Source organism: Pseudochaenichthys georgianus, chromosome 5 (assembly GCF_902827115.2).
Source record: "Pseudochaenichthys georgianus chromosome 5, fPseGeo1.2, whole genome shotgun sequence".
NCBI lineage: Eukaryota > Metazoa > Chordata > Actinopteri > Perciformes > Channichthyidae > Pseudochaenichthys > Pseudochaenichthys georgianus.
In genome coordinates, this window is record NC_047507.1 from 33,404,186 (window position 1) to 33,429,262 (window position 25,077).

Genomic DNA, 25,077 nt, shown 5'->3' on the forward strand with positions numbered 1-25,077 from the left:
TATACCATGACATTTACAATAAAGTTACTACTATATGTCATATATATCATGATGTCATGACATCACTTCCTGTCTTCGTTCAGGTGTCCGTGTTCGGTTACGGCGCCGACAAGCAGGGGAACTGGCACCATTACTGGGAAGAGAACCGCAACGCTGGAGCCTTCAGGAAGACCGGCGTTCACAGCGCCGACTTCGAGACAGAGATCATCCAACAGCTGGCCAAAGAGGGCAAGATCAGTCTGCACCTGTGACCCCTGACCCCCAGACCCCCAGACCCACTGACCCCCAGACCACAGCCTGATGGACTGACATGAATAAAGACTGAAAGACGTGCTGACTGATGGACTGACCAACATAAAACTGGAGTTCATTGTCTTGATTGATTGGTTCACAAAATGCCAATATTTATAGTGAAATTCTGTCCATGGTGATCTCTTTACCTGTCTTATCAGTACAAACCCAAATATGTTCTGTTTAATATTAAATAATATTTGGCATTAAAGATAACTAAAGAGAGGATTAATTGATTATCTAAAAAGGTAGCTATTATTTTTAATTGACCTATTGTTGCAGCTCTAGTGCTGGCTGACCCACAGACAGACCTGCTGACTGAAGGATCCTCTGCTCACTCAGCAGATCATTCTTCACTCAATTGACAGAGAACCAGCTCCATCTCGTCTGGTATCCAGTCTAGCTGAAAGTGTCTTTGCATTCCCAGCTGTGCTAAAATCGGAGTCAACTCTGGACCTTATGTGCCTGCCAGATGTGTCTGTTGGGATTCGGACAGGAGTCAGACCTGTACTTCTTGCACATCAATCACCACGTGTGCCTTGAGTCAGAAATCCATTAATGCCGGATTGAAGCCGCTGTTGGGTATTGACATTGTTGAATACCTGGATTACCTGTGGATGGAGCCTTTCAGGATGGAGGAGCTAAACCTGCCACTTCCACTTGAAGGATGCAGCTTAGATCTCCTCCCTCTGCCTACTCGCTGGTTTCATTGAAATCCAGCTTAACATGAACATAAATACAGATTTGTGGGACCTTCCACTGCTTAAACAGACCTTATATGTTGCTGTCTGGGACTGCGAGGATGGACCACACAAGTTGTGCTCTCAGCGGGGAAACAACCACAGACTTTTTATATATTTGATTTGATTTTATAGATATTATACAGGGATAACCTCTTTTTTATTTTGTATTAAAGCACTTTGCCCTTAAGAAGAAAAGGCACACAAGGGCCATGTTGTTGCTTTCTCTGTCCAACAAAGACATTCTTTTCTATTTGATCTAATTTATAATCCACCCATTTATTCTGAATGAAACAAACCGTCCTGATCCGGAGGATGTCTCTCTCCAGACAGACTTTAACTGGAAATGGGACAAAGTATTTACGTGTTTTTTAACATCTACATATTTGGAATGTAAGCTAATGATGCTTCCTGTCTCGACCATATATGGAACTGGAGACAATGAGTGGGAGGAGCCTGTGTGAGGTTCTCAGCCTGTGTTTAAACTCCTTCATGATGATTCAACAGTCTGCAGTTTTCAGTGGTTTCACTCACAACACAGAAGTTTCATGTTTTAAGGGACTACTTTTTTAGATCCACTAGCTGAAAAAGTTATTGAAAAGCGACAATGTTAAACTCTGCAGCTTTACATAACTTCCTTTGTTGTTGAAGACTGTTTCACTTTGTGATGTAACTCTTCTGAGTCAAAGACGAGGAGACAGTGCAAGACTAAATTAAAAATGTATTAAACAAAACGTAACAAAGTCAAACAATCAGTAACACCACCAGTGTGGGCGGTGCATGGATGAGAGGGAGATGTAGTGTAATGTAAGTCCAACCAAAAAACCACCAACCTGAAGACGGACCGACCGGTCCAGCAGGAAGCAGCTGGACTTCCTGTTTAAAGGGAGACGACAGCGTGCTGTCACACCTGTGCTGTGAAAACTGTTGCTGTTTTTCAATCACAGTCGTCTGAATGTTTGTGGCTTCGTTTACACTATGAGAAGTTTCAGGACGTTTCACACTGGGGAAGTTTGAGTCTGAATCTGAGTTCCATTGTCCGTCTCGGATAGATAATGGACTTTTTCTTTGCATCTCTGTTTTGTATGATGTGGAAAATTCAGTTTTTGGTGTACCTTCTAAGCATAATATGCAGAACATTTAAGTAATTTACATCCAGCAGCCATCCATATTAAGAAAGTATAATTTGGACAGAATATATATCAAACTGTTATTCATTTATTCGTCAATTTTTCAGTCTTCCACGTTATCATTTAGATGTTATGTGTTGTTTTTAATGGTCACTTTTAAATTGGTGTTTTCACTTTGTTTTTGTTGTGGAAAAAAGTAATTAACGGATATTTTGTCATATATTTCTTTTATTTTTATTGACACAGATGTTGACTTTTTAAAGAGAGATATCACAAACTGTAACTCTTAATTTAGCTAATGTTAGCCTTTTTGTGTTGCTTTTGGGAAGGAACAGAAACACATTTATCGTGTATATGCATCTCAATGAACATTTGATTTGGGGTTAAATTGAGCATTTGCATTTAAAATATGTGTCTTTCTTTTTAAAAAGGCAGCTAAATGATGAGCAACTAGCGTTGACCAGCCATACATTAGTATCACCCTAAAGTCAGTGCTCTGCCTTTAGTTCTGTTCTGTTAGCAGTACCTCATCAAACTTCAGTTTTTTAATCTCTTGTTTTATGCTTAAAATGGCACAAATGTGGACAATAGGTTTCCTGGCTGAGACTCTCAGGTTGACCATGTATTGGATTGGGAAAAATGTAAATATTATAGTTTTTCTGGCGCTCCATTTCCAGATTCAGACCAACTTGCCAGTGTGAAATGGTTTCAAAGCTCAGTCTGCTTCAAACTAACTTGTTGATGCAACGTCTAAAGGCCAGCAGGATGTGTGGTGTGAAAATCCTGCCGTCATATATTCCTCCTGGCAGCATCTCACTGCGTCCTTGAATGCCGTCCAAAATATCTGAGTCTGTGTAAGATGCAGCTGTTGGAGAGTGGGTTTTTAGACGATCCAACAAGCACTTTAAAGTAGACTGAGGGCTCTATATGATCGTGGATTCTGAATTATTATCTGGAGGCTCTGCTGGCTGCTCTGCTGCTAACTTTGGCTGCAGTTAAATGCTCTATTAAAACCCATCTGCTGAGTCGATCTGGGGTTTAATCTGAAACATCTGCTGCTTGTTTTATAGTTTTGGCAGAGATGTAACACTTTGATGGCTCCCCGATTTTATGAGGGACGTTCAGCAGCTAAATGACAGAGCAGCAGCCCTCCAGAGTCCTGAGCTGCATGGACTTCATATCCGGAGGGAAGGTTTTGGAGTTTGCTGACTTTATTTGTAGTAAAAATATATACTTCCTCACACTAAAGAAAGACAAGTTTGCTGTGAGTATAAATCCAAAGTTGTGCTTATTAGTGGTCTTCCTGCAGTCTGGGAATTTAGATTTTCGGAATTGGAAGGTGCCGATTAAATCAAATAAACCAATCATGATGTATGTTCACTTATCATAGCTTTAATCAGCGCTTCATGTTTAAACTGACTGTTTGATAAAAGGACATTTCAGTTTCATTTAACAAACAACCTACTGATCATTGATTGCAGACAGAAGCATTGTGATTTTTCAAAACAACACCGCTGTCACTTTGAATAAAATGAAACAAAAGTACGTGTGTTTTGTTCTTCCAAAGGCTCTGGAGGTACATGTTGGCACAATGATGATGATGAGGTCTATAAAAGTCCCCTTGGCAGTTTATTTCTGCCGCCATGATAAAAATAAACATTTGCTCAGTTTCCAGTACAAGATGTTGACTTTTTAATTGTTATCACTAGATACCAAATAATAAATGTGGTTTTCATCATATATCAATCAATTCAATATTTTTTTCTGATGAAACGTCTTGTAACTTTACTACAAACATGTTTTGCTTTAACACAATACTTTTTCTAGCTTTATGTGTTTTGACACACTTGTGTTTTTTTTATCTGCATCGTTTCTGAAACTAGCGCGTTTCTCATGATGGAAGCGTTTTAGGCTGTTGTAGCGCGTTGCACCAGTCGACCACCTTATTAATGTGTATAGGCCTACTGTAGCCTACTGTAGCCTACTATTTACCAAAAAAATTGTCAATTAGCCTGAAAAATCTTATTTCAATTTTATGAGAAACTGAGCAGATGTATTTTTGAAATGATAGCAGTACCTGCTGTGCTTACTGGTATTTGGAATCTTCAGACATCGAGAATCAGCTGAGTCTCATGTCACTATCCCACAATCCTTTGTGCTCTGGTCACTTGTCAAGTGGAGGCTAGACCAATTTTAGACCCCTGCTCCCAGAACCGCCCTGGCCCTTGTCAGACCTGATAAACCCTGCCCCTCGAAGGTGACAAAGCCTGAGACAGGACAGAAGAGCTGCACAGGATGAAAAACAATGGAGTGGTGCAGTGATACACTTTGTAAGCCCACCCAGAAGTTAGCATCGCAAGAGCTCCCGCGGCAAAAAGCCAATTGGATTTATCCAACTAACCTCTTTAAGACACATTTAAGTTTCAGACATTCAACAGTGGGGTGACGCATTTTATGTTGGAGAAATAAATGTGGAAACCTGATTAGCCTGTGCTAACCACTTGCCTTACAGCAAGCTAACGGCAGCTAACACAAAACACGTTAAAAACCCATTAAATTTGTGACGAGGGAACCTGAACTGTTAAAATGCTAACTCATTTCTGATGTTTAGGACTTATTCCTGCACCACTCCATGAATATATTAAAATAAGTAAATAACAGAAAAAAAGTCGTTCAGTTGCACTTCAAAATAAAAGTCCAGTGGATTGTTTTATTTTGAAGTGTACCTATGTGCTTAATAAAAATATTATTTTATAATAAAAATAAATAAATAATAGCACGGTCAACACTAGACTTAAATCGTCGCTGACCTGTTTGTGCAACATTATTACATGACCCGAGCTACATACAGATTCTTCACGGAAAAGGTCAACCTTATTGTCTCCATGGCAACAAAAGCCGCTGGTTGCTGTGACAACATGAACTGTGCCTGGACCATTGGTCATCACAGGAAGCAGTCCGGTCCTGGGAGAAGCAGAGGGACACAATCCTGGGGTTCTGCTGCCTTGGTTCCCCTGGGTTCCAGGTTCTAGTTCTCCAGGCAGACTGGATCTGTACGGGTCCAGGTTCTGGTTCTCCAGGCTGACTGGATCTGTACGGGTCCAGGTTCTGGTTCTCCAGGCTGACTGGATATGTACGGGTCCAGGTTCTGGTTCTCCAGGCTGACTGGATCTGTACGGGTCCAGGTTCTGGTTCTCCAGGCGGACTGGATCTATACGGGTCCAGGTTCTGTTGGTTTGGTCCAGGTCAGTCTGAGAGCAGCTGGACGAAGGAGGACGGGAACAAACCCCTCTGGTCCGGTTCTTCCTCTATATAACCATGCTGCATACACATTCACACATGTGATTACAATTTGAACATGTTCAATGTTCATTTTGACACCAAATTTAGATTTGGTTTTACTCCTTAGATAAAAAATATATTAGTTTTAGGCATTTTTGATTGGATTAGATTGGAATGTAATCATATCAAAACAAACTAAGTAAGAAAAAAAAGCAATAACAGGAGAAATTAACACTTTTAAAGGTTGGGTCATTAAGTATTTTTCTTTAAAGAAATCTGAGCTGTTGCTATCTTTGTTGTGTACTTTGCCATAGTGACATGTTGGGTGCTTCTCAATGTCAAGGAAGGCTGCTCCAGAGCCACTATTTCAAGCATACTACGTCATCGAGTGCCGCCGAAGGACTGTTCCAATGTCCAGCATACTTGGAATTCTACCGAGTCCGGCGTACTTCGTAGCGAGACATTTCGAGGCTGCACATATGTAGACTTCGCGGTCTTAAAATCCCCACAATGCTTTGTGCACAGACCAATTTCCAAATCTTTGGCGGAAATCGCGCTCCATTTAAGGCCGGGCCTCGCATATGACGCACACCTGCACACCTGTTAGCCTGTTCCACAATTCTTCGTTTTCCGAGGCTAGGAAGGATTCTTGCCTCGCTTCTGAAGCAACTGACTCGGAAGACATGTGCTACCAAGCAAGCGTCCTCGACATTGAGAAACATTGAGAAACACCCGTTATGTACATCAGGAGGCCAGTGGAAAAAGCACCTTCACAGTTGTAGAAGTAGGCCAATGGCCTACTTCAGAGTCGGGTTTCTGATACTTACCCACCAATCACTGTCCTCCTTGCCCAGGACCACCAGCACCTGACCCTCAAAGAAGCTCAGCTCATCGTGGTGGTCGGCCTGGCAGTCGTACAGCGCCTCCACCCGGCGGCTCGTCGCACCCCGAGGCTGGTGGAGGTAAGCAAAAAACACGATAATAATAAATATGTCCCGATAATAATAAATATGAATTAAAATAAATGTTCATCATGATTGCTTAGGCATCAGTAGGAGGTGGAACCTTTGTCTTTCATTTGGGGCTGATCAGCTGTTGACGGCGGTTTCTAAGGCACTGCTGGAGTGTTGCTATGTGGTTTCAATGGTGAATCTAACTGAGTCACATAATAGTAAAACCTATTTAACATTTTTGTTTAGTTTTTAACCCTTTTTATATTGTAGTACTACTACAACATAAATAAAAAGATTGGGCATCTTCTGCCACTACTGAGAACAGGAAATACAGACATAAACCTGTGTATAATCTTATAGTATTAAACTGATCAAAAAGTGACTACATATTAAATGTATAGAGTGCCTTCAATACAGAGTATTGGGACATCCAAGCACAGCGAATAATTGCTATGCAACTGTAGAAAAGACAGACAACATTCAAAACATCACGTTTCATTTTTCTTCTTTCTTCCCCATTTGTTCCCCATATGTAGCCCCCCAGGGGAACTCTTGATTATGAGTGCTTTGAAGGGAGTTTACGGTTATGAAGATTTAAGTTAATTGTTTTTGAAGATCTCACCAATGATCTGCGAGGAAGCGGCTGGGGGGCGGGGCGGTTGTCGTTCTCAAAGCTCTGAGAGCGGTGATTGGTGGGAGAGCCATTGGGCGGGGCCTTCCTGGCAGGGTGCGGTAAGTGGGAGGAGCTACCGTCACTGTCCGCCCTCCGAAAACCTCCGAAAGAGAGAGAAAATGTCATTAGCCTCATCCCAATACCCCTCCTCGACTCCTCTCTTCCCCTCCTCCGGGACATGACCCGGAAATCGATCAAGACACGCCATTTTGAAGGACGTCCCAATACTTGAAATGCACACAGAGGAGTCGAGGAGGGGTGAGGGAGGAGGCTATGGTTAATATATCAATGAGGAACCGGAAGACGTTTAGTTCTAACAGCAACTCTTTTTTTTTAACTTGTTAAATTTGTTCATATAAAAATGATAAAGCAATATACATAGCATTGAAATAAAAATAAAACCAGAGGAGAGAAGAGTAAGAAAAATGTTGAAACAATGCAAAATTTATGTTAACTGGAAATATAACTTGCTCATTGAATTAAAGTAGGACAGTTAACATTTTGTTTCCTTATCGCTATGCAAGAAATGCATTTTAAATCATATAAATGTTTTCAGGACGACGTATTAAAATCTATAATGTCAAACCAGGAAAATCCACATTGGAAACAATTGAATTAAATGATAAACAATTTGTGCATACAAATAATTGCTGCCGCTTTAAAATAAAGTATTAAATAAAGCAAACAAAATACCATAATAACTACTTAAAGTAATGAATGTAAAGATTATGATTTACATAATGTCTAACCAGCAGTAGAGAAATTCCAGGAGCCAATAAAAATGAAATCTCCTTTGCCGACACACACATAGCTACGTTCATCACAGTGACATATGATAGATCCACCAGACTGCAGACTAATACAACAGACGTGGATGTTTCCGAACAGGAAGTACCTCTCTCTGGACGTTCTGTCAGCGAGCTGAGAGGAGCAGATGGGCTGGAGTGAGAGAGAGAGAGAGAGAGAGAGAGAGACAGACAGACAGACAGACAGACAGACAGACAGACAGACAGACAGACAGACAGACAGACAGACAGAAATAAAAAAAACATTATTTCAATCTGAACACGTCAACAACAAGTGTAATTCTCCTTCAGTCCAGCAGGGGGCGGCACAGTCTCAGTTAAAAAAAACCTTATGAGGGAAAAACCTCTCACTTTAAAATATTGTATCCACTACGGCTGGTGTTATTTTACATTTAGTAGCTAATTTACATGCTTTGTTTTTTTTACAAGAAGTATTTGTTTAATATTTTAATCATCAAAATTATAATTGAATTATAAATTATAAAAAGCATGCTTTTATTATTACAGACTTGTTTACAAGATGTATGAAGCTATGTATATAAAGCATTAAATTGAAGGGGGACAAAGGAAAGAAGAATGAGAAAAATGTTGCGGTAAAATAAAAAATAAAAATAAATAGAACAATTAAAAACTTGAACGTTTGAATTAAAGTAATCATTTTCAATATAAATCTGCAAGAAACAACATTTTTGAAAAATTGTTTAGTCTATGATATTCCTGGATTTTAACACATAATAGTAAAAATAGTAATAATAAAAATAATTGTACATGTAACCATGATATTTGAGATTGTGATGGTAATGTGAAAACTCATGGTGTTACATTCCTGTCATCGGCATGTCAAGTTCTAATGTTTTCATTTCAGTTGGATTAAAACTGGATCATATTTAACACTACTCTGTTAGAATAAAACAAACTTAGACAGTTTAGCTCCTGTTCCAACAGGACATCATTTATTTTACATATTCAATCAGATGCCTCACTCCCCCTCCTGTGTTTGTTGTAATGAAATGTACATGTATGTTTAAATTCAGTGTCATTATGTCTCAGATACTCACACACACTTCTTAAAGGAGGAGTCTGGACCGCTGTAGATCTTCGGGCTGGTTGGCAACCCGTAATCTACACACACACACACACACACACACACACACACACACACACACACACACACACACACACACACACACACACACACACACACAGTTAATTACACAGTATTACAGTAATTGGCAGACTAATTGCAGCCTGTCTCTCGGATGTTACCGTGCTTGCTGGACTCGGAGCAGCTCCTCTTGTGTCGGACGGCGATGGGAGGGGGGGGCGTTGACTTTCTATTTCCTGTCAGCGAGAAGAAGACTTCCCCTTCTTCCTCCTCTTCATCCCCAGCTCCTTCTCCCCCAGCGGGAGGGGGAGGGGGAGGAACATTTGGGGCTAGAGGACGGCACAATTAATAAATGTTGATTTGATTAGGTTTTAGTATGAATCCTTCCCGTCTTCTGATCTAATGTTTTAATTTGTGTTGATACACATTTAATACGTTGTTCATGTTTACCTATTTTTGTATATTGTTTGTATGTTATTATACTGAATTGACCATAGAACAAGTAAATCCAACCTCCTCAAATAGTTTTAAATCAGGCCTTTATTTGCGAATAAATCTTATGGTCAAGAGACAGCTTTAGCTACTTACTTTTTACAATTATAAGAGAATACTACAAAATAATATATTATTAAATAAACACCAACATATATTTACAGGTTACGATATTTGGCAAGTGTATACAGCGTTATTAAAATTAGCTCCACTTTTATTAGCTGGGACACAATAATGTATCAATAATCATAATTCGGTAATTTTATATGTATAATTCTGAAATAGGTAGTTACACTTACAATGTTCGTTTTACTTTGGTTATTAAGTATATTTTGAATCCATAAATGTTGTTCTAATACGATATATAAATGTAGGACTTTAACTAGTACCAGAGTATTTGTACAATTTGGTTTTGCCACTAGTCACAAACAATAAAATGTGAAAGGTGAGAGGTAAAAATGTGCATTGTTTTTCCATTCAAGTTACAGATGAAGGCAGATAAGCTCCTGGAAAGATAACAACATATTAATAAAACTCAAAACATTCAGAGTCGGAGCTCACCTTTGACCCGGGGGGGCAGTGGAGGTGCAGGGGAGGACGGAGGAGGCGGAGGGGGGCTGGAGGCACAGCCAGAGGGCCGGCTGTGGAGCTCCATCGCCATGGCGAGCCTCCTCCCCACGCTCAGCAGACCTCCTCCGGACCCTCCAGACCCCCCAGACCCTCCGGACCCTCCCGCTCCTCCCCCTCCTCCCGATCCTCCTGATCCTCCCACTTCTCCAGAGGAAGGCGGGGGGATGGAGGCAGGCTGACTGAAACTGAAGGCCCGGGAGGTGAAGGAGAAGGAGGAGGTGAAGGAGGAGGATGAGAAGGAGCGCTCCTTCTTCACAGGACCGTTCTGAAATAGAAGAGGAGGAGCGAAAAAAGGTCACATCGCTAAAAGAGAAACAAATTGATTAACCTCAATGTCAAGTCTGTACATAGTTTGGCAAATATGCTAAACATTAAAGACATATAGAATACAGAAATATGAAAATACAAAAACTCTCCTCTGTCATGATGAAGGTGATTGATCAAGTTTGTGGTGTCTAGACATTTATGTTAAGTTAATTCATTTAGTTCAGTCCCTTCTGTTTTGCCTTGTCTTGTGACTTCCTGTTTTATTTTGTAGTAACCTTTCCCTCTCGTTTCAGAGCCCTTCCTGCCCTTGTGTGTTTTCCCTCCAGTGTGATTGTCAGCCTTAACCTGTTAAGCCCAGAGCCTGTTTTTCAGGTCTCAGGCTCGAAAATGACATTCCCAGAACAAATGACTATATCTTCACTTCTAAAAGGGGTACATTATAATCTTTTTTCTCAGAGCAAGGATAAACCTGTGAGTTGGATCTAGAAAAGTCAGAATCAATATAGATGTTTTTATTTTAAAGTAAAAAAAACAAAAACATTACTTATAGTGAAAACCACCCATGAATGATGGGATAGTAGACTAAAAGCTTTAGGTATCCAAACTACAACATATAATAAGTACCCTGTATCAAGATTGATGCAAAACAAGTGACATTTTACCTTTTTAGAGAGGTTTAGCAAAAGAAAACCCACCTCTGGGGTCATTTGGGTGTATTTGCATATCTCTGGAACCCATTGGTCGATGTTGGTGATTGACACCACTTTTGAACCGTTAGAGCCAATAGAATCGAGGGGAGGTTCCTAAATCCACCTACACATTACCATTGAGGAGTGATATTAATGCAGTTTGCCCAAACCGAAAGCTATGTTACGCTCTGAAAACTGAAAACTAGGCTTATTGCCATAAATGTTATGATGGATTATCAGTATTCATTTCAAAGTGACACAGAGACATTGGATTAACCTTCAGCAGCGTTTATATGCGTTTTAATGCCCTTGAACACAACTTTTGATCAGAAAACAGCAAAGGTAAGACGTATTTGCCGTTTTGGCCCCGTAAAGCGAAGTTGTGTGTTGTCTTTGCTGGCTTTCTCTGCTGCGACTTTTGGTCGCACAGTGATGATACTTATAACATTGGAATCTGTGGAATCTCAGCTTTCATATGCTATCAAGTTTGTGCAGATCTGCCGTGAGTTATGTGCAGTACGTTAGCACTCTTTCGCTTAGTGCTAATCCAGAGGCTCGGCGTTAGACTTTTGTTTTGTTTCGGTACAAATGTTTCATATCGTCAGGTAGCTGAGTTTCTTCTCGTTAAGTCGCTATGACACATTCATAGTAAATGTTAAGAAGCCCTCAGACGCTGTTTCTTGCAAAATGTTGCTTGTTGCCCCGGAGGCGGGGGCTCCCGGGCTTAACAGGTTAATTGTTGCCACCTGTGTCTCCTTACCTTGTGTGTATAGTCGTGTCTCCCCTTGTCCTGTGCCAGTTTGTCTTGTCTCACCATGTCTGCCAGTCATTCCTTGACCTTGTTAAGTATATTTTTGATAGACTCTTTGTGTTACGTTTTTGATAATCCAAGCAGATGCTTTGTTTAGCGTTTTTGATCTTATAGTTTCTCAGTTTTGATCCTCCTAGTGAGAGTTTTGTGTTTTTGCCTTTTTATTAAATACTTTGTTAATGTTTCTGGTGTCGTGCGTTTGGGTCTTCCTGAGCCTTGTTGCATTCATAACAGCATTTTCTGTTTTGGTTTAATTGTAAGATCTCAGACTTTTCATTAAAATAACAAGCTTGGAGCTTTCAGACACTAAATCTTAAAACCATAAAGCATCAAGAAATGGCAAATAATAGTATAAATAATAATAAATAATATAATTTTAAGAATGATTAACCAATCTACTCTCAAGAAAAAGCAGGATGAGCTCTAGCAATAGACTATAATTATACAAAAAGAAAGAAAGAAGCAGTACAATGTGCTTGTTGCCATAGTTACCCTCTCTTCAAAGTCGTCGTCACTGTCGTAGAGGTCGTCATGACGAAGCCTCCACTCGTACTCCACGTTCACATGATGGTCGAATTGGTTGGACTGGGCCTGCTGCAGCTGCAAGGACACAACGCGGTTCAGATTTATAATATAAAGAGTAACGCTCAACAGCCACATGTAGAGACATGTAGAGACATGCAGAGGAGCGACGCCTCACCAGCGCCTCACAGTGGCCGTGCTTCAACCTGCGGCTCACGTCCAGAGCGGTCTCCCCTAACTCGTTTTCTGTACACACAAAAACAAATAAAATGTTACTGAGAAGTTCTCTGTCATGACTATCAACAGGAAAACTTGTGTGTGTGCTTCTACATTTGTGAGGACCAGTTGAGAGTAAAGATTTTTTTTTAAGAAACTTAGACTTACAATAAATCAATTCCCCAATTAACAAAATGATCCTCACTTTTAAAAAATATTGAATGTCTCAAAACATTTTTTAAATGTCCATGTTTTCTTAATATATCATCACTTTCTGTATCAGTTCTCACTTTGAAAACTTGTCCTCACTTTTCAATTTGTTTTCTGTTGGTCCTCACATGTACTGTGTACAAATATATATGTGTGTGTGTTTGTTTTCATTACTGGTGTGTGTGTTGGCCCTGGCTCTCAGCAGCAGCCTCACACAGTCGCTCTTGTTGTGCAGACAGCTGTAGTGCAGCGCTGTGTTTCCTGCGGATGTCTGTGCATCCACATTTGAGCTGAAGACAAAAAAACACACACACACACACACAGGTGGACACAGGTAAACATATGAACACACACTGAGAGGACACTACTCGAAATTGTCAGCAGAAATCACTGACCAGTTCTGAGCTAAGAAGTCCAGGATGTGCAGGGACGTCCTGTCAGCCAATAGGACGGCGAGATGGAGCGCTGTCTCCCCTCTCTCCTGTTGGCATGGAAACAAAATGCTGAGTTTATGTGGGTGTTGTGTGTTGGTTAGTTGAGTTTACCTGTGTGTTTACTGTTGTGTGTGTACCTGTATGTGTGCGTGCAGTGGCTGGCTCAGCTCGGTCCTCTGGGCGTGCAGCTGGATCAGACTGTAGATGTCGCAGCTCTTGGTCGCCTCCTGCAGGCCAAACCGCTGCGCTGCATTCGAGCAGTGGTTCCGCCTCACAAAATAACCGTCCTGATACTTTGACAGGATGAAGTCTTTACGCTCTCCCCTGCACACACACAACATGAATATACAGGTCAACTTTATTAAAATGATGTAAATGGGTTTGTGTTTTTCATGAGGTGAAGCAGTTATCATTTCATTCAAGACATGCCTTTATCAAAATTAAAGCAAAAAGAAAATTGTTCGACCTGTTTTTCAGGTCTCAGGCTTGAAAATGACATTCCCAGAACAAATGACCATATCTTCCCTTCTAAAAGGGTTAAATTAATAATATTTTTTCTCAAAGCAAGGTTACACCTGTGAGTTGGATGTAGAAGCGTCAGAATCAATATAGATGTTTTTATTTTAAAGTAAATTCAGATTGAACACAGTAAAAAAAGGTAAATTATTGTGTCCGTCCAAAAATAAAAAAATACTTATAGTGAAAACCACCCTTGAATGATGGGATGGTAGACTAAAAGCTTTAGGAATCCAAACTACAACATATAATAAGTACCCTGTATCAAGATTGATGCAACACAAGTTAAATATGACCTTTTTAGAGAGATTTAGCACAAAAAAACCACTTCTGGTCATTTGGGTGGATTTGACCTATCTCTGGCCCCCCTTGCTCGATTTTGCTGATTGACATCTCTTTCTAACCGTCAGAGCCAATGGAATCGAGGGGAACTCCCACATTCTCCTTATTTGGTAATGTGTGTGTGTGAGACTGACGCATAGCCAAAACCGGAAGCTGCGATAACTCTGGTTGCTATCATTAGCAGCTAACTTTTACTCTCCGATTTTTACATAAAAATGGAATTATGGATTATAAATTTAAAAAAGATATTCCACAGAAACATTATCAACCTATGGATTAACCGATTCAGCCTTGTTTTTTCTCGTTTTAATGCCATTGAACAAATCTTTTGATCAGATTGACAGCTACGGTGAGATGATCTCCCGTAAAATCTACGTAAAGGTATGTGTTGTGATGTCTGTGTTTGCTTCCCCTGTTGCGAGTTCGGATCACTCAGTGATGATATATATACCTAAATAATCTGTGGAACCTCAGCTTTAATCCGATATCTTGAATGTGCAGCTACGATAAGTAATAAGGGCAGTGGTGGCTGGTGGAAAATATTTTTGGTGGGGCTGTTGAAATAGTGAGTAAAAAAAAATTTTGGGGGAGAAATTACCCCTTAAATTAGGACTTCTGGTGATGTAATGGCGCGTTTCCAGTGCAGCGCGGAGCTCGCTTTAATGCTGCGTTCAGACCGGAGGCGATGTGAATATTCGCTCGCTCCTATCGTATCGCTCTAGTCGCTCGAGTTTCACCGCGGCTGCCAGCTGTGTTTACTCGCATCATTCAAACAAGACGCGCTCGGGAGCTACAACTACAACAAAATGAACATATTTGATCGTGATTAAATTGTAATACACGTTTCTAAATTATGCCGACGTAACAACATACTGATACCAGCAGAGTTGGGTGTAACGCATTACAAAGTAACGGTAACGGAGTAGTGTAACGCGCTACTTTTATAATTCAGTAATCACACTCCAGTTACTAACATTGCCCCGACACGCGTTACTTCATTACTTACTAAAATCAGTCATAATCAAACCTCAACAAACATCTGCAAAGAACACATGCTAAGGTGAAGCTAACGCACAGCTATTTGTTGTTTGTTTATATCACGTAGTCTGTTCTTCTTCTCTGTTTTCCGGTTGTTGCCTGTTTTGAATGACGAATACACACTACCGCCGCCTGCTGGTAAGAAGAGTTATTGCCACTCACGCATGCGCAGTTCGTACGTGCTCGGCTGAAGTCTTTGCGGTGTCTGGTTCCAGTGCAACACATGGCCAACACGCAGGAGAACACGCCGACGCAACAGCGTGAGCAGAGATAGACTGTGCAAAATATACAGATAGCAGGAGACAGAGGACAGCCATGGTCAGATAGGAAAACATTCAGGATCTGGATCAGTCTTATGCGACAATGGAAACTGAACTAAAGAGAACATTTGAAACTTTAGCAGTCTGCGTGATCTGCCTGCAGGGAGGGGCAGGCCGGCCCTGCAAGTAAAGTAACGAGTAAAGTAACGAGTAAAGTAACGAGTTACTTTATGTAGAGAGTAACGAAGTAGTGTAATATATTGCTTTTTTTTTTTAAATGTAATATGTAATATATTACTTTTTTTTAGTAACGACCCCATCTCTGGATACCGGTTAGTAAAAACCATGAATTAATGCTTTGACAAGTCTGAAGACAGACGGCAGGCGAAAAACCTTTTAGAATGCTTGTTTTCTGAATGGAGCTTGGCTAAGCTAACGTTATATATGCTCCGACCGTCCACACTCACAACAACGGCCTATACAGACATAAATAAACCAGCGACTGTATTCTCCATGACACAGACAGTCTGTGGTTTGTACTTGTTTAACTTTTGTCTAGTTTCTGAACAGATCGTATCTGTCCCCGGCTGTTTGAAGAGCAAGCATGGGAAACAAAAGACAGCATTTACCTGTTTGCATCCAGCTAGCCATGCCTTTCTGGTGTACCAGCTACGTGAGAAGCCTCGTTGATACGTTTTGTCTTTTTCACGAGCTTGCTGCGATATATACAAATCGGGTTGGTCTGGTCCAAGGTCTTTAAGCAACAGTTTATCTCCCAAACTTCTCCTTTCGAAAGGATTGGAGATTAGCTCTTGAACGGAATTGGGTGCGGACCAAGGTCCGGCGACTCCACCTGCACACGAAGCCATTCTCATCCAACTCATCCAACACCTTGGTCACTCACGACTCTAAAAAACAACTCACGTCAACGCACGTAAGCAACGTGGGCGCCAACGTGGGCGCCAACGTGGGCGCCAACGTGGGCGCCAACGTGAGCGCCCTCGTGACCAAAATATTTGACGGCGCTGATTGGCTGAAATTATGTTTCGGCGGCACAGTTTACTATTGAGACTTTTGCAACGTGCTGGTTGCTGCTGTGCACGGCGCCCGGTAATGATAAACTAATGCCACGGGCAAGGCCAGGCAGGAAACATGTGACTTATCAGTAACTTTGGACATCGTAACACAATTTTAAACGAGATTTTATTGAAGATTATACATTTTACTGATACCAATTGTATGATATTTACCTTGTTCATTAAAAATAAAAATATAAAATATATTTTTTTTTTAAATATTTTTTTTTAAATTTAATATATTTTATTTTTTTTAAATCGTATGTTGGAAGAGGTGGGGCGGCGCCCCTAGCGCCCCTGCCGGCCGCCACTGAATAAGGGTATCTTTTATCTTGAGTTATGTGCTAAAGTGCGTTAGCATTTTTTGCTCAGGGGTCATTTAGATGCTTCTTATGAGACTTGTGTTTTTTGTTTTGGTAAAAATGGTTTGTATCGTCAGTTAGCTGAGATGATTCCCGTTAATCTGGTATAACGCATTAATAGGTTCTTAAATATTAAGATGTCGTGAAAAAAAAAAAAAAGCCCCCGCCGAGGGGGGCTTTGGGGCTTAACAGGCTATGCTACACCTTATTAAAACTGTGACTATGATTTTAATTCATTCCCACTAGGGGTGTAACGGTTCACAGAAGTCACGGTTCAGTTCGTACCTCGGTTTGGAGGTCACGGTTCGGTACGGTTCGGTACAACAACAAAAAAGCAAAAAAAAGTCCCAAATGCATAATTCCAGGTTTGTTGTTATTTATGTTTGAACAGTAGTGCAAGTTTCAGTTTAAAAATAAAGAACTCTGACATTTTGAATAATTAACTGTATTAAACACCTCATCGTTATTGTAGTCCACAGGGAACCCGAAATGTTCCCACACAGCTGATTTAAAAGAAGCAGGTGGGTTCTAGCTCCTGTGTGTTATCTGAACTCACCATACTAACTTTTCTTCTTCTTGTATTTTGTTCGTTTTGTTGTTGTGTTTCTTCTTGTTCTTTATTTGTTGTTTAAGGGCGGCTGGCAAACAGCTTTTAGGCGCAATACCGCCCCCTGGATTATATATAGTGTAGTGGATACTGCCCTGAATTACTTTTTTCCCACTCGTAAAAAAAAAGGCTTATTCGCCGTGTGACTGCATGTGACGAACCGTGACGTCCGAACCGTGACGGTACGGGACGAATACGGATACCGTTACACCCCTAATTCCCACTCATTCTCAGTGTGTGTGTGATGTGTGTCTTACATGTGGCTCTCCTGGGATGGCTTCATTGATGGACTCAGCAGGTTTGCCTCCAGTATTTCATTAAAACCAGAGTTACCAACATTCCTGGCCAACTGAAAGAAAGTGGAAATATATAATTGCATCACCACACTACAAAATACATTTAATAACATTAAAGCCTTGGTTCTGAGAAAACAATTGTTTGTGTTTGTAAATGTTCAGGGGATGCAATTGTTTTTTCTGGTTTGCTTTTTTGTTTGTCTTCCCTTTTTGGAAGTTTATATATGGAAAAGTTGAATTTTATATTGTCGACAATATAAGATATTTATGAGGCATATAAATAACCCGAAGAAAACCAACGGTTAGATGTCAACTAGGACTTCCATGGCATTAATGAAGATGTATACAATCATACAGGTTTAAATCATTTTGTGTGTGTTGTAACAGCTAAAGATGAAGGATTTACAAAATAATGAGGTTTGGTGTATGTCTAACTCAACACCTAACTTCAGAATGGATTATTGTTAGATTAGCTTGTTAGCTAACAGTGTGGACGTACCAGAAGGTCTGAGGTCCCCAGACTGTCCAGACTCAGAGACTGGATCCTGGAGACGTGGACCCCCATCTCCCTGTGGATCCCCGAACACTCGATACAGGTCAGGATGCCCAGGTTGGTGGAGAGCCATCCAGGATCTACAGAGACAGGAGATTAGATGTTGTCGCCATCGTTAAATATATCATATAAGTTTCTCTGAAATATAATTAGCGCTGCATCTAACAATTATTTTCGCCATTGTAGAATCTACCATTTATTTATTTGATTAATTAAAGGGAAAAATGCAATTAGGAAAAGAAAGGAAACAATAACGGCCCGTCTACACTACAGCGTCGACAGCGTCGAAAGCTCCAAGCTGCCCATTCACTTTCAATGGGGTGACGTCACGTAGCCGCGCTTTTTCGCCGAACTGAATTGTGGGTAGCAGAGCGAGGCGTCTCAGGCGTCCCTGGACGCCGGAGTAGCCAGCGCCAGCCAATCAAATCCCGTTTCCCAAAATCTGACAGCTGAAGCGCTAGCCAATCAAACCGCGTCTAAGCTGGGAGAGATATCCCGCCGTTCATTTCTATATTTCAAAAAAAGTCGGAGGAGAAACTAACTATCGCCGTAGCAATCACCCGGTTTTGTATGACCAGACCCTCTTCACCTACCGGGATACAAACCGGAGGAACCAGGCATGGAGGGAGGTGGCAGAGACAGTGGGTGAAACTGGTAGGTTTTCGCCTGTTTGGGGAGTTTATATATATATTGCTCGCATAAAATCCCCGGGGGTTTTTGCTTTGTATGTCGGGGGCGGGAGATTCATGTGATTGGTTGTTGGCCGTGTAGCTCCAGACACGCCCAGCTCCAAGCTATTTTTGGAGCTGTAGTGTGGACGCTCCGTAAGAGAGTACAATAAAGTGAAGACCCTTTAAATAGTGCTACAGTGTTTATGTTATGCATGCTTAAAATATGGGAATTTATCTTTTTCAGTAGCTTTGACTGATTCATTATTATGTCTAGTCTCTATGTATTCCATTTATTTTATGTTTATCATGTGTGATTCTACAGTATTTTCCAAAAATGGAAGCATTCCAACCCTGTTTTCATGCTCAGTATATTTATTTTAATCCTTTTTGCAAAGCATTTTGTGCTGCTATTCTTGAATGAAAGGTGTCCTACAAATACGGTTTTACTATTATTGATTATTTTGGGTTTTCTTTAAACAGCTTACAAACAGGAAACAAAAACACAAACTTGTTTTGTAATGGTAATTAAACAAAGGGCTTATGCTTTACTCAATTGACAGGGCATGTTTCACTTTTGAAATGGTATTGTACTGATACATTGATAGATAGATAACCTGGAGCTCCGCAGTCACAGCAGTTGTTGTTTCCGGGCATCCGCCGGATGTCTTCAGTGATGGCCCGGGTCAGATCCTCTATGCTGCTCTCCCCTCCTCCCCCCCCTTTAAAGCCCCCGTCCAGGGCCGCACTCAGAGCCTCCTGCTTACTGTTACTGAGCACCGAGATCCAGCTGCACACACACAACACACAACACACAAAACTTTTTAACGATATTTGTCATACAAAACCGGATGAAGCCATGTATCAAACTTATCAAAAGCTTGTCAAAAAAAAAAGTATTTTATTTTTGACTCACGCCACACACTCAGCGTCCTCCTCTGCCATGAAATGGTAGGTCCGATTATCTGGAGGAAAAGGTTATATATTATGAAATCAAACACATAATTGTGTTATGTGCATGTACACCACAGCCAATAACAATTCTGGTTTCTGATAGTTCTGGAGTGATATAACTTCTTAAAACTGAACACTATAATCGGACATCTATAATGTACCTAGATGCCTACAGAAAAATAAGCGTTGTCGTGATTTCGAGTCTTGGAGGCGGCCTGTAATAAATCACGGCAAAAGCAGCTTTAATACATCTGAAATAACTTGATTCACATTATGGTGGATTATATTTATTATGTAGAAATGTATTGTGTGTGTGTGTGTGTGTGTGTGTGTGTGTGTGTGTGTGTGTGTGTGTGTGTGTGTGTGTGTGTGTGTGTGTGTGTGTGTGTGTGTGTGTGTGTGTGTGTGTGTGTGTGTGTGTGTGTGTGTGTGTGTGTGTGTGTGTGTGTGTGTGTGTGTGTGTGTGTGTGTGTGTGTGTGTGTGTGTGTGTGTGTGTGTGTCTTACGGGAGATGAGGTCAAAGCATTTCTTGTCCTCCACACTGGGTTTGACCTGACAGGTGAGCAGGTTTAGTCTGGTAGGAGGTTTATTGGGCTGAGAGAAAGAATGTGGTCACTTTGATAACTAAGCTCAAGAGTTCAAATGCATAATCACACAAACACACTTACACACAGACAAACTCACAGTGGCGTGTGCGATGGTCAGGTAACAGTTGTGAACTGAACATTTCCTCTTCTGCCACATCTTTCTCAAGCTGAAACACAAAGACACACAGGATTAGTCCTACCATTATTACCACTTATACTGATGGTCCGTGTATTGTGCGCCTCTTTGTTGTTTTTTTAATGATTTTATTAAAATTAATGTATTTATAAATATGTATACATGTGCATTTTCCTGTAATAAATAAATGAGCAACGGACTATGACTTCCAATACTTTAGTATTGTTACAGCCTAAGTTTGAAGCTTGAATCATTTTAACATTTTATCCCTGATCTTTATTTTATTTTATGGATTTATGAATAAACTTATTTAGATTGTATTATTTTATTGTTCCGAGTACAAAAGTGTATTTATTGTGGTTTTCATTTTCATTTCATATGTATGGCATAGCTGGATGTGTGTTTCTATGAAGGGTGTGTTTTAATTACTAATGTTTACCCGTCACTCTTCTTGTAGAGGAATCCTGCCCTCTCTGTTCCGTACTGTTTGTCTCCGAGCAGCTGATGCATGCTGTACACCTGCTTAGGTAAAGAGTCCTACGAACACACACACACACACACACACACACACACACACACACACACACACACACACACACACACACACACACACACACACACACACACACACACACACACACACACACACACACACACACACACACACACACACACACACACACACACACACACACACACACATACACACACACACACACACACACACACACACACACACACACACACACACACACACACATATTAACCACCTGTTGAACATTATTATAGTGTTACCACATCAGTGTGTGTGTCTCAGACCTGCTCTGAGTTGACGGCCGGCCTCAGCTGATCTCTGAGGGTCACCAGCTGTTTCTTCTCCTCCTCCTGACGCTGCTTCACCTGCACACACACAACAGATCACCTGAGCCAAATTCATCTTAGTTTACCCTAAAAACCTTGATTTATGTACAGAAATAATCAAATCAAGCAGACATGATATTTGCATACTTTGACTCCAAATGATAAACTCAATATACGTTGTATACCGTGATAAGGACTCCATTCAACTCCTCCATGTACTGCTTCAACTTCTGAGTGGTGGAAACACACTCCTGCAGGAAGCTACCCACACAGATACAGAACAAACGGACATGTTTAGGACACGTACGTGTGTGTGTGTGTGTGTGTGTGTGTGTGTGTGTGTGTGTGTGTGTGTGTGTGTGTGTGTGTGTGTGTGTGTGTGTGTGTGTGTGTGTGTGTGTGTGTGTGTGTGTGTGTGTGTGTGTGTGTGTGTGTGTGTGTGTGTGTGTGTGTGTGTGTGTGTGTTCTTACTTATTGTGGCTGTGGTAGTGTTTGATGAGGTTCTGCAGAAGGTCGACGCCTCTCTTCGTCTTTATCTCGTTGACCTTAATCAGATACTAACAGAGAGAGAGAGAGAGAGAGAGAGAGAGAGAGAGAGAGAGAGAGAGAGAGAGAGAGAGAGAGAGAGAGAGAAAGAGGAGTGTTTTTATTTGGCAGACCATTTTTAGAGTAGAAAAGTAAAAAGGATAAAAGGAGAAGGAGGAAGAAGGCAAGGATGAGAAGGAGTAGAAGAAGAAGAGAAAAGGGAGCAGAGATTATAGTAGAAAGACAAAAGGGTTGGGTAGATGAGAAGTAGGAAGAGGAAGAAGAAGAAGAATAAACAACAACAAAGCACAAGGAGGTGAAGGAGGAGGCGCGGTTAAAGATGGAGGCTGAGTCACTGACCTCACACATGCTCAGTTGGAAGGAGCGTCTCTCCTTCTCGAGCTCCTCTGCGATCTCTCCTCCGCTGACCTCGTTCCTCACCATCCCATACTGACGAGCCAGCTCCCTCTTCTCCTTCTCCACCTGCTTACTGCACACACACACACACACACACACACACACACACACACACACACACACACACACACACACACACACACACACGGTTGGCAGATCCTAAATGTGCGACTGCAGGTAAGATACCATTACTATTCCCAGGAAAGTTAAACAAAAACTCTTTGCTCACGTCGAACGAGTGGAACGTGAGGTGTCTGCTTTATTCATCCACTATTTACGTCTGTCTGTTTTTAAATAGGTCATTTTTGTAATAGAAATAGACCCTGACCCCAGAATTAGGATCCTTGACACAGGACTATCCACATCAAGACGCTTGATCGGGTTTCTCTAAACCTCGTAACAAACTTAACAAGGCTTGTGAAACCGTAGCAGTGATGTTAACTGTCTCAACACTGAGAAAACAGACTAACTAAGCATTTAAACCCTTTTGGTGTTCTTCATTCTGTTTTATCATCACTCACAATCTGCTCTCATAGTCCCTCCACGCTTTGTCAAAAGGTTTCTTCAGATCCTACACAGAGACAGAAGAGGAGACAGGATGTCTTTTGAGAGGAGGCTGTAAACATGTCAGTTAGGAAGCACCATCCTGAGGCTATAAGAAGTCACAATTGTAAAAAACGAAACTGTGTTGAACGGTTTTTTCAGTCAAGTGATATGTACATTAAAATGAAGTTCTCACCCCCTTCACCTCCCGCAGGTCTCCTTTGACCAGAGAGTCCAGGAAGAAGTTGATGTTGTGGAGCATGCTCTTTAACTGCACACCAAAACACACAAATACAATTAAAGTAACTTCCCCAGTCAACAAAAATAAAAACATGCTCGACAGACCTTGGTAATGAAAGGTAACTCCCGGCATGTTGTTAATTGAAAGGTAATATTGAGTGGTTAGGAGACAAACAACCACAACCAGTTCGATTCTAAACAGATGTTTCTCAATGGAGTGTTGAATGGACCAGGTAAACACTCATTGACAAATCGGGATCAAAATGGTTTTGAATCAGATGTTTTTCCAATTGACGTTCGGAAAGGACCAGAGCCAAATACCTTTGAAGAGGGTCAAGGTTTCCAATTTGATTTTGAATGACTTTCCAAAGTGAAGTAATTAGGTGTTTGAATTGGTGGATTTTCCAGGGAAGTCTACATGGGACTGGAAAGACACAGCTGGTGTTCATGTGTAATCAGAGGTCATTCCAATAGACATTGGAATGTAGCCATTAAGAGCCCATTGGCTTTAAGGTAGTATTGAATAGACAATGAAAAAAACCATTACCTGCTTTTTTGGTAATACCTCCTTTATCTAAAGGGAAAACATTGTGTTCTGACGATTATAATAATCGAGCAAGCCAAGCCTGGGTTTTTTAGCTTTAGATACTGTCTGGTAAATTGGATTCCTTCCTCTTTTGTTGGATAATGCAACAGGTATGTTGTTTTCTAAGTAACTTGTGTTTGGGCATACATTGAAATGCCCAGTAAGCGTAATCCTTTGTTGTGGGGGTTTAATTAGAAGCCAAATTGTGAGACTATCCTCTTTTAGCCAACCAAGCGTACCACAGAATCTCCAGGACTACACTTGCTTCTTAGTTTAAAATGTAAGCTGATGTTAAACTGTATACCGTTGTATATCTTACCAGGTTCTTCATGGGAGAGAGGAGGTCTTTAGAGAAGTCGGCCAGACGGCAGAACGCTGATCCGACCTCCGTCTCTCCGTTTGAGTGACAGTTCACCGACAGCTTCTCCATCGAGTTAATGTACTGCTCCAGGTGAGAGACATGGTCTGCAGAGAGAGGGTGTTAGTGCAGGAGGGATGTGTGTGTGTGTGTGTGTGTGTGTGTGTGTGTGTGTGTGTGTGTGTGTGAGTGTGTGTGTGTGTGTGTGTGTGTGTGTGTGTGTGTGTGTGTGTGTGTGTGTGTGTGTGTGTGTGTGTGTGTGTGTGTGTGTGTGTGTGTGTGTGTGTGTGTGTGTGTGTGTGTGTGTGTGTGTGTGTGTGTGTGTGTGTGTGCGCGCGTGTGTGTGCTTGCGTGCGTGTGTGTGTGTGTACCTTGTCCTGAGGCATATTTGGCTTTAGCAGCTTTCTTCATCTTCTGCAACACCAAGCGGTCACTGTCCAAAACCTGAACACACACACGTACATGAATATTTAACAGTTTCATACATTCATGTTTTAATCATCACTCTGGAAAATCTGCTGAACATGTGTATGTGTGTATGCATGTGTTTATGTAGAAGCCCTAATTCACCTGCTGACTCAACACACACACACACACACACACACACACACACACACACACACACACACACACACACACACACACACACACACACACACACAGAGGACAAGCTTTGTTCTCTGACACAGGCAGCTGCATTCCTGCGTTACACCGAGAGCTCTGTCTTTCTGCGTGAATCAGACTACACACACACACACACCTTTTTCACAGGGGAGATTTTGCCTTGTCATGGTAGGAAAAAGCAAAGGACAAGTATTGCAGTAAGCCGTGACAGTGTGACAGTGAGACGATATTACATTTACCAGGGAATAGCATGACCTGAAGCAGCTACATGGGATCT

The 25,077-nt window shown here is 41.2% G+C and overlaps 2 protein-coding genes across 2 annotated transcripts in view; one reads left to right on the plus strand and one right to left on the minus strand.

The window, feature by feature from the left end:
• The window catches only part of st3gal8 (ST3 beta-galactoside alpha-2,3-sialyltransferase 8), a 46,660-nt gene extending 42,954 nt beyond the window's left edge, over positions 1–3,706 (plus strand). The window contains exon 9 of the mRNA XM_034082909.2: positions 84–3,706. Within this exon, the coding sequence (XP_033938800.1) occupies positions 84–251 (168 nt within the window). The 3' untranslated portion in view covers positions 252–3,706. The remainder of the gene's footprint in view (positions 1–83) is intronic.
• Positions 3,553–25,077, minus strand: part of unm_sa1614 (un-named sa1614) — a 24,064-nt gene continuing 2,539 nt past the window's right edge. The window contains exons 2-28 of the mRNA XM_034083494.2: positions 24,548–24,620; positions 24,138–24,283; positions 23,189–23,263; positions 22,971–23,020; positions 22,393–22,522; positions 21,979–22,064; positions 21,693–21,768; positions 21,466–21,546; positions 21,086–21,183; positions 20,608–20,677; positions 20,430–20,517; positions 19,886–19,934; positions 19,587–19,759; positions 18,248–18,381; positions 17,710–17,801; positions 13,389–13,575; positions 13,213–13,298; positions 12,992–13,107; positions 12,570–12,637; positions 12,362–12,469; positions 10,034–10,367; positions 9,142–9,309; positions 8,934–8,997; positions 7,965–8,008; positions 7,019–7,170; positions 6,271–6,396; positions 3,553–5,482 (exon numbers count right to left, since the gene is read on the minus strand). Of these exons, the coding sequence (XP_033939385.1) occupies positions 5,408–5,482; positions 6,271–6,396; positions 7,019–7,170; positions 7,965–8,008; positions 8,934–8,997; positions 9,142–9,309; positions 10,034–10,367; positions 12,362–12,469; positions 12,570–12,637; positions 12,992–13,107; positions 13,213–13,298; positions 13,389–13,575; positions 17,710–17,801; positions 18,248–18,381; positions 19,587–19,759; positions 19,886–19,934; positions 20,430–20,517; positions 20,608–20,677; positions 21,086–21,183; positions 21,466–21,546; positions 21,693–21,768; positions 21,979–22,064; positions 22,393–22,522; positions 22,971–23,020; positions 23,189–23,263; positions 24,138–24,283; positions 24,548–24,620 (2,949 nt within the window). The 3' untranslated portion in view covers positions 3,553–5,407. The remainder of the gene's footprint in view (positions 5,483–6,270; positions 6,397–7,018; positions 7,171–7,964; positions 8,009–8,933; positions 8,998–9,141; positions 9,310–10,033; positions 10,368–12,361; positions 12,470–12,569; positions 12,638–12,991; positions 13,108–13,212; positions 13,299–13,388; positions 13,576–17,709; positions 17,802–18,247; positions 18,382–19,586; positions 19,760–19,885; positions 19,935–20,429; positions 20,518–20,607; positions 20,678–21,085; positions 21,184–21,465; positions 21,547–21,692; positions 21,769–21,978; positions 22,065–22,392; positions 22,523–22,970; positions 23,021–23,188; positions 23,264–24,137; positions 24,284–24,547; positions 24,621–25,077) is intronic.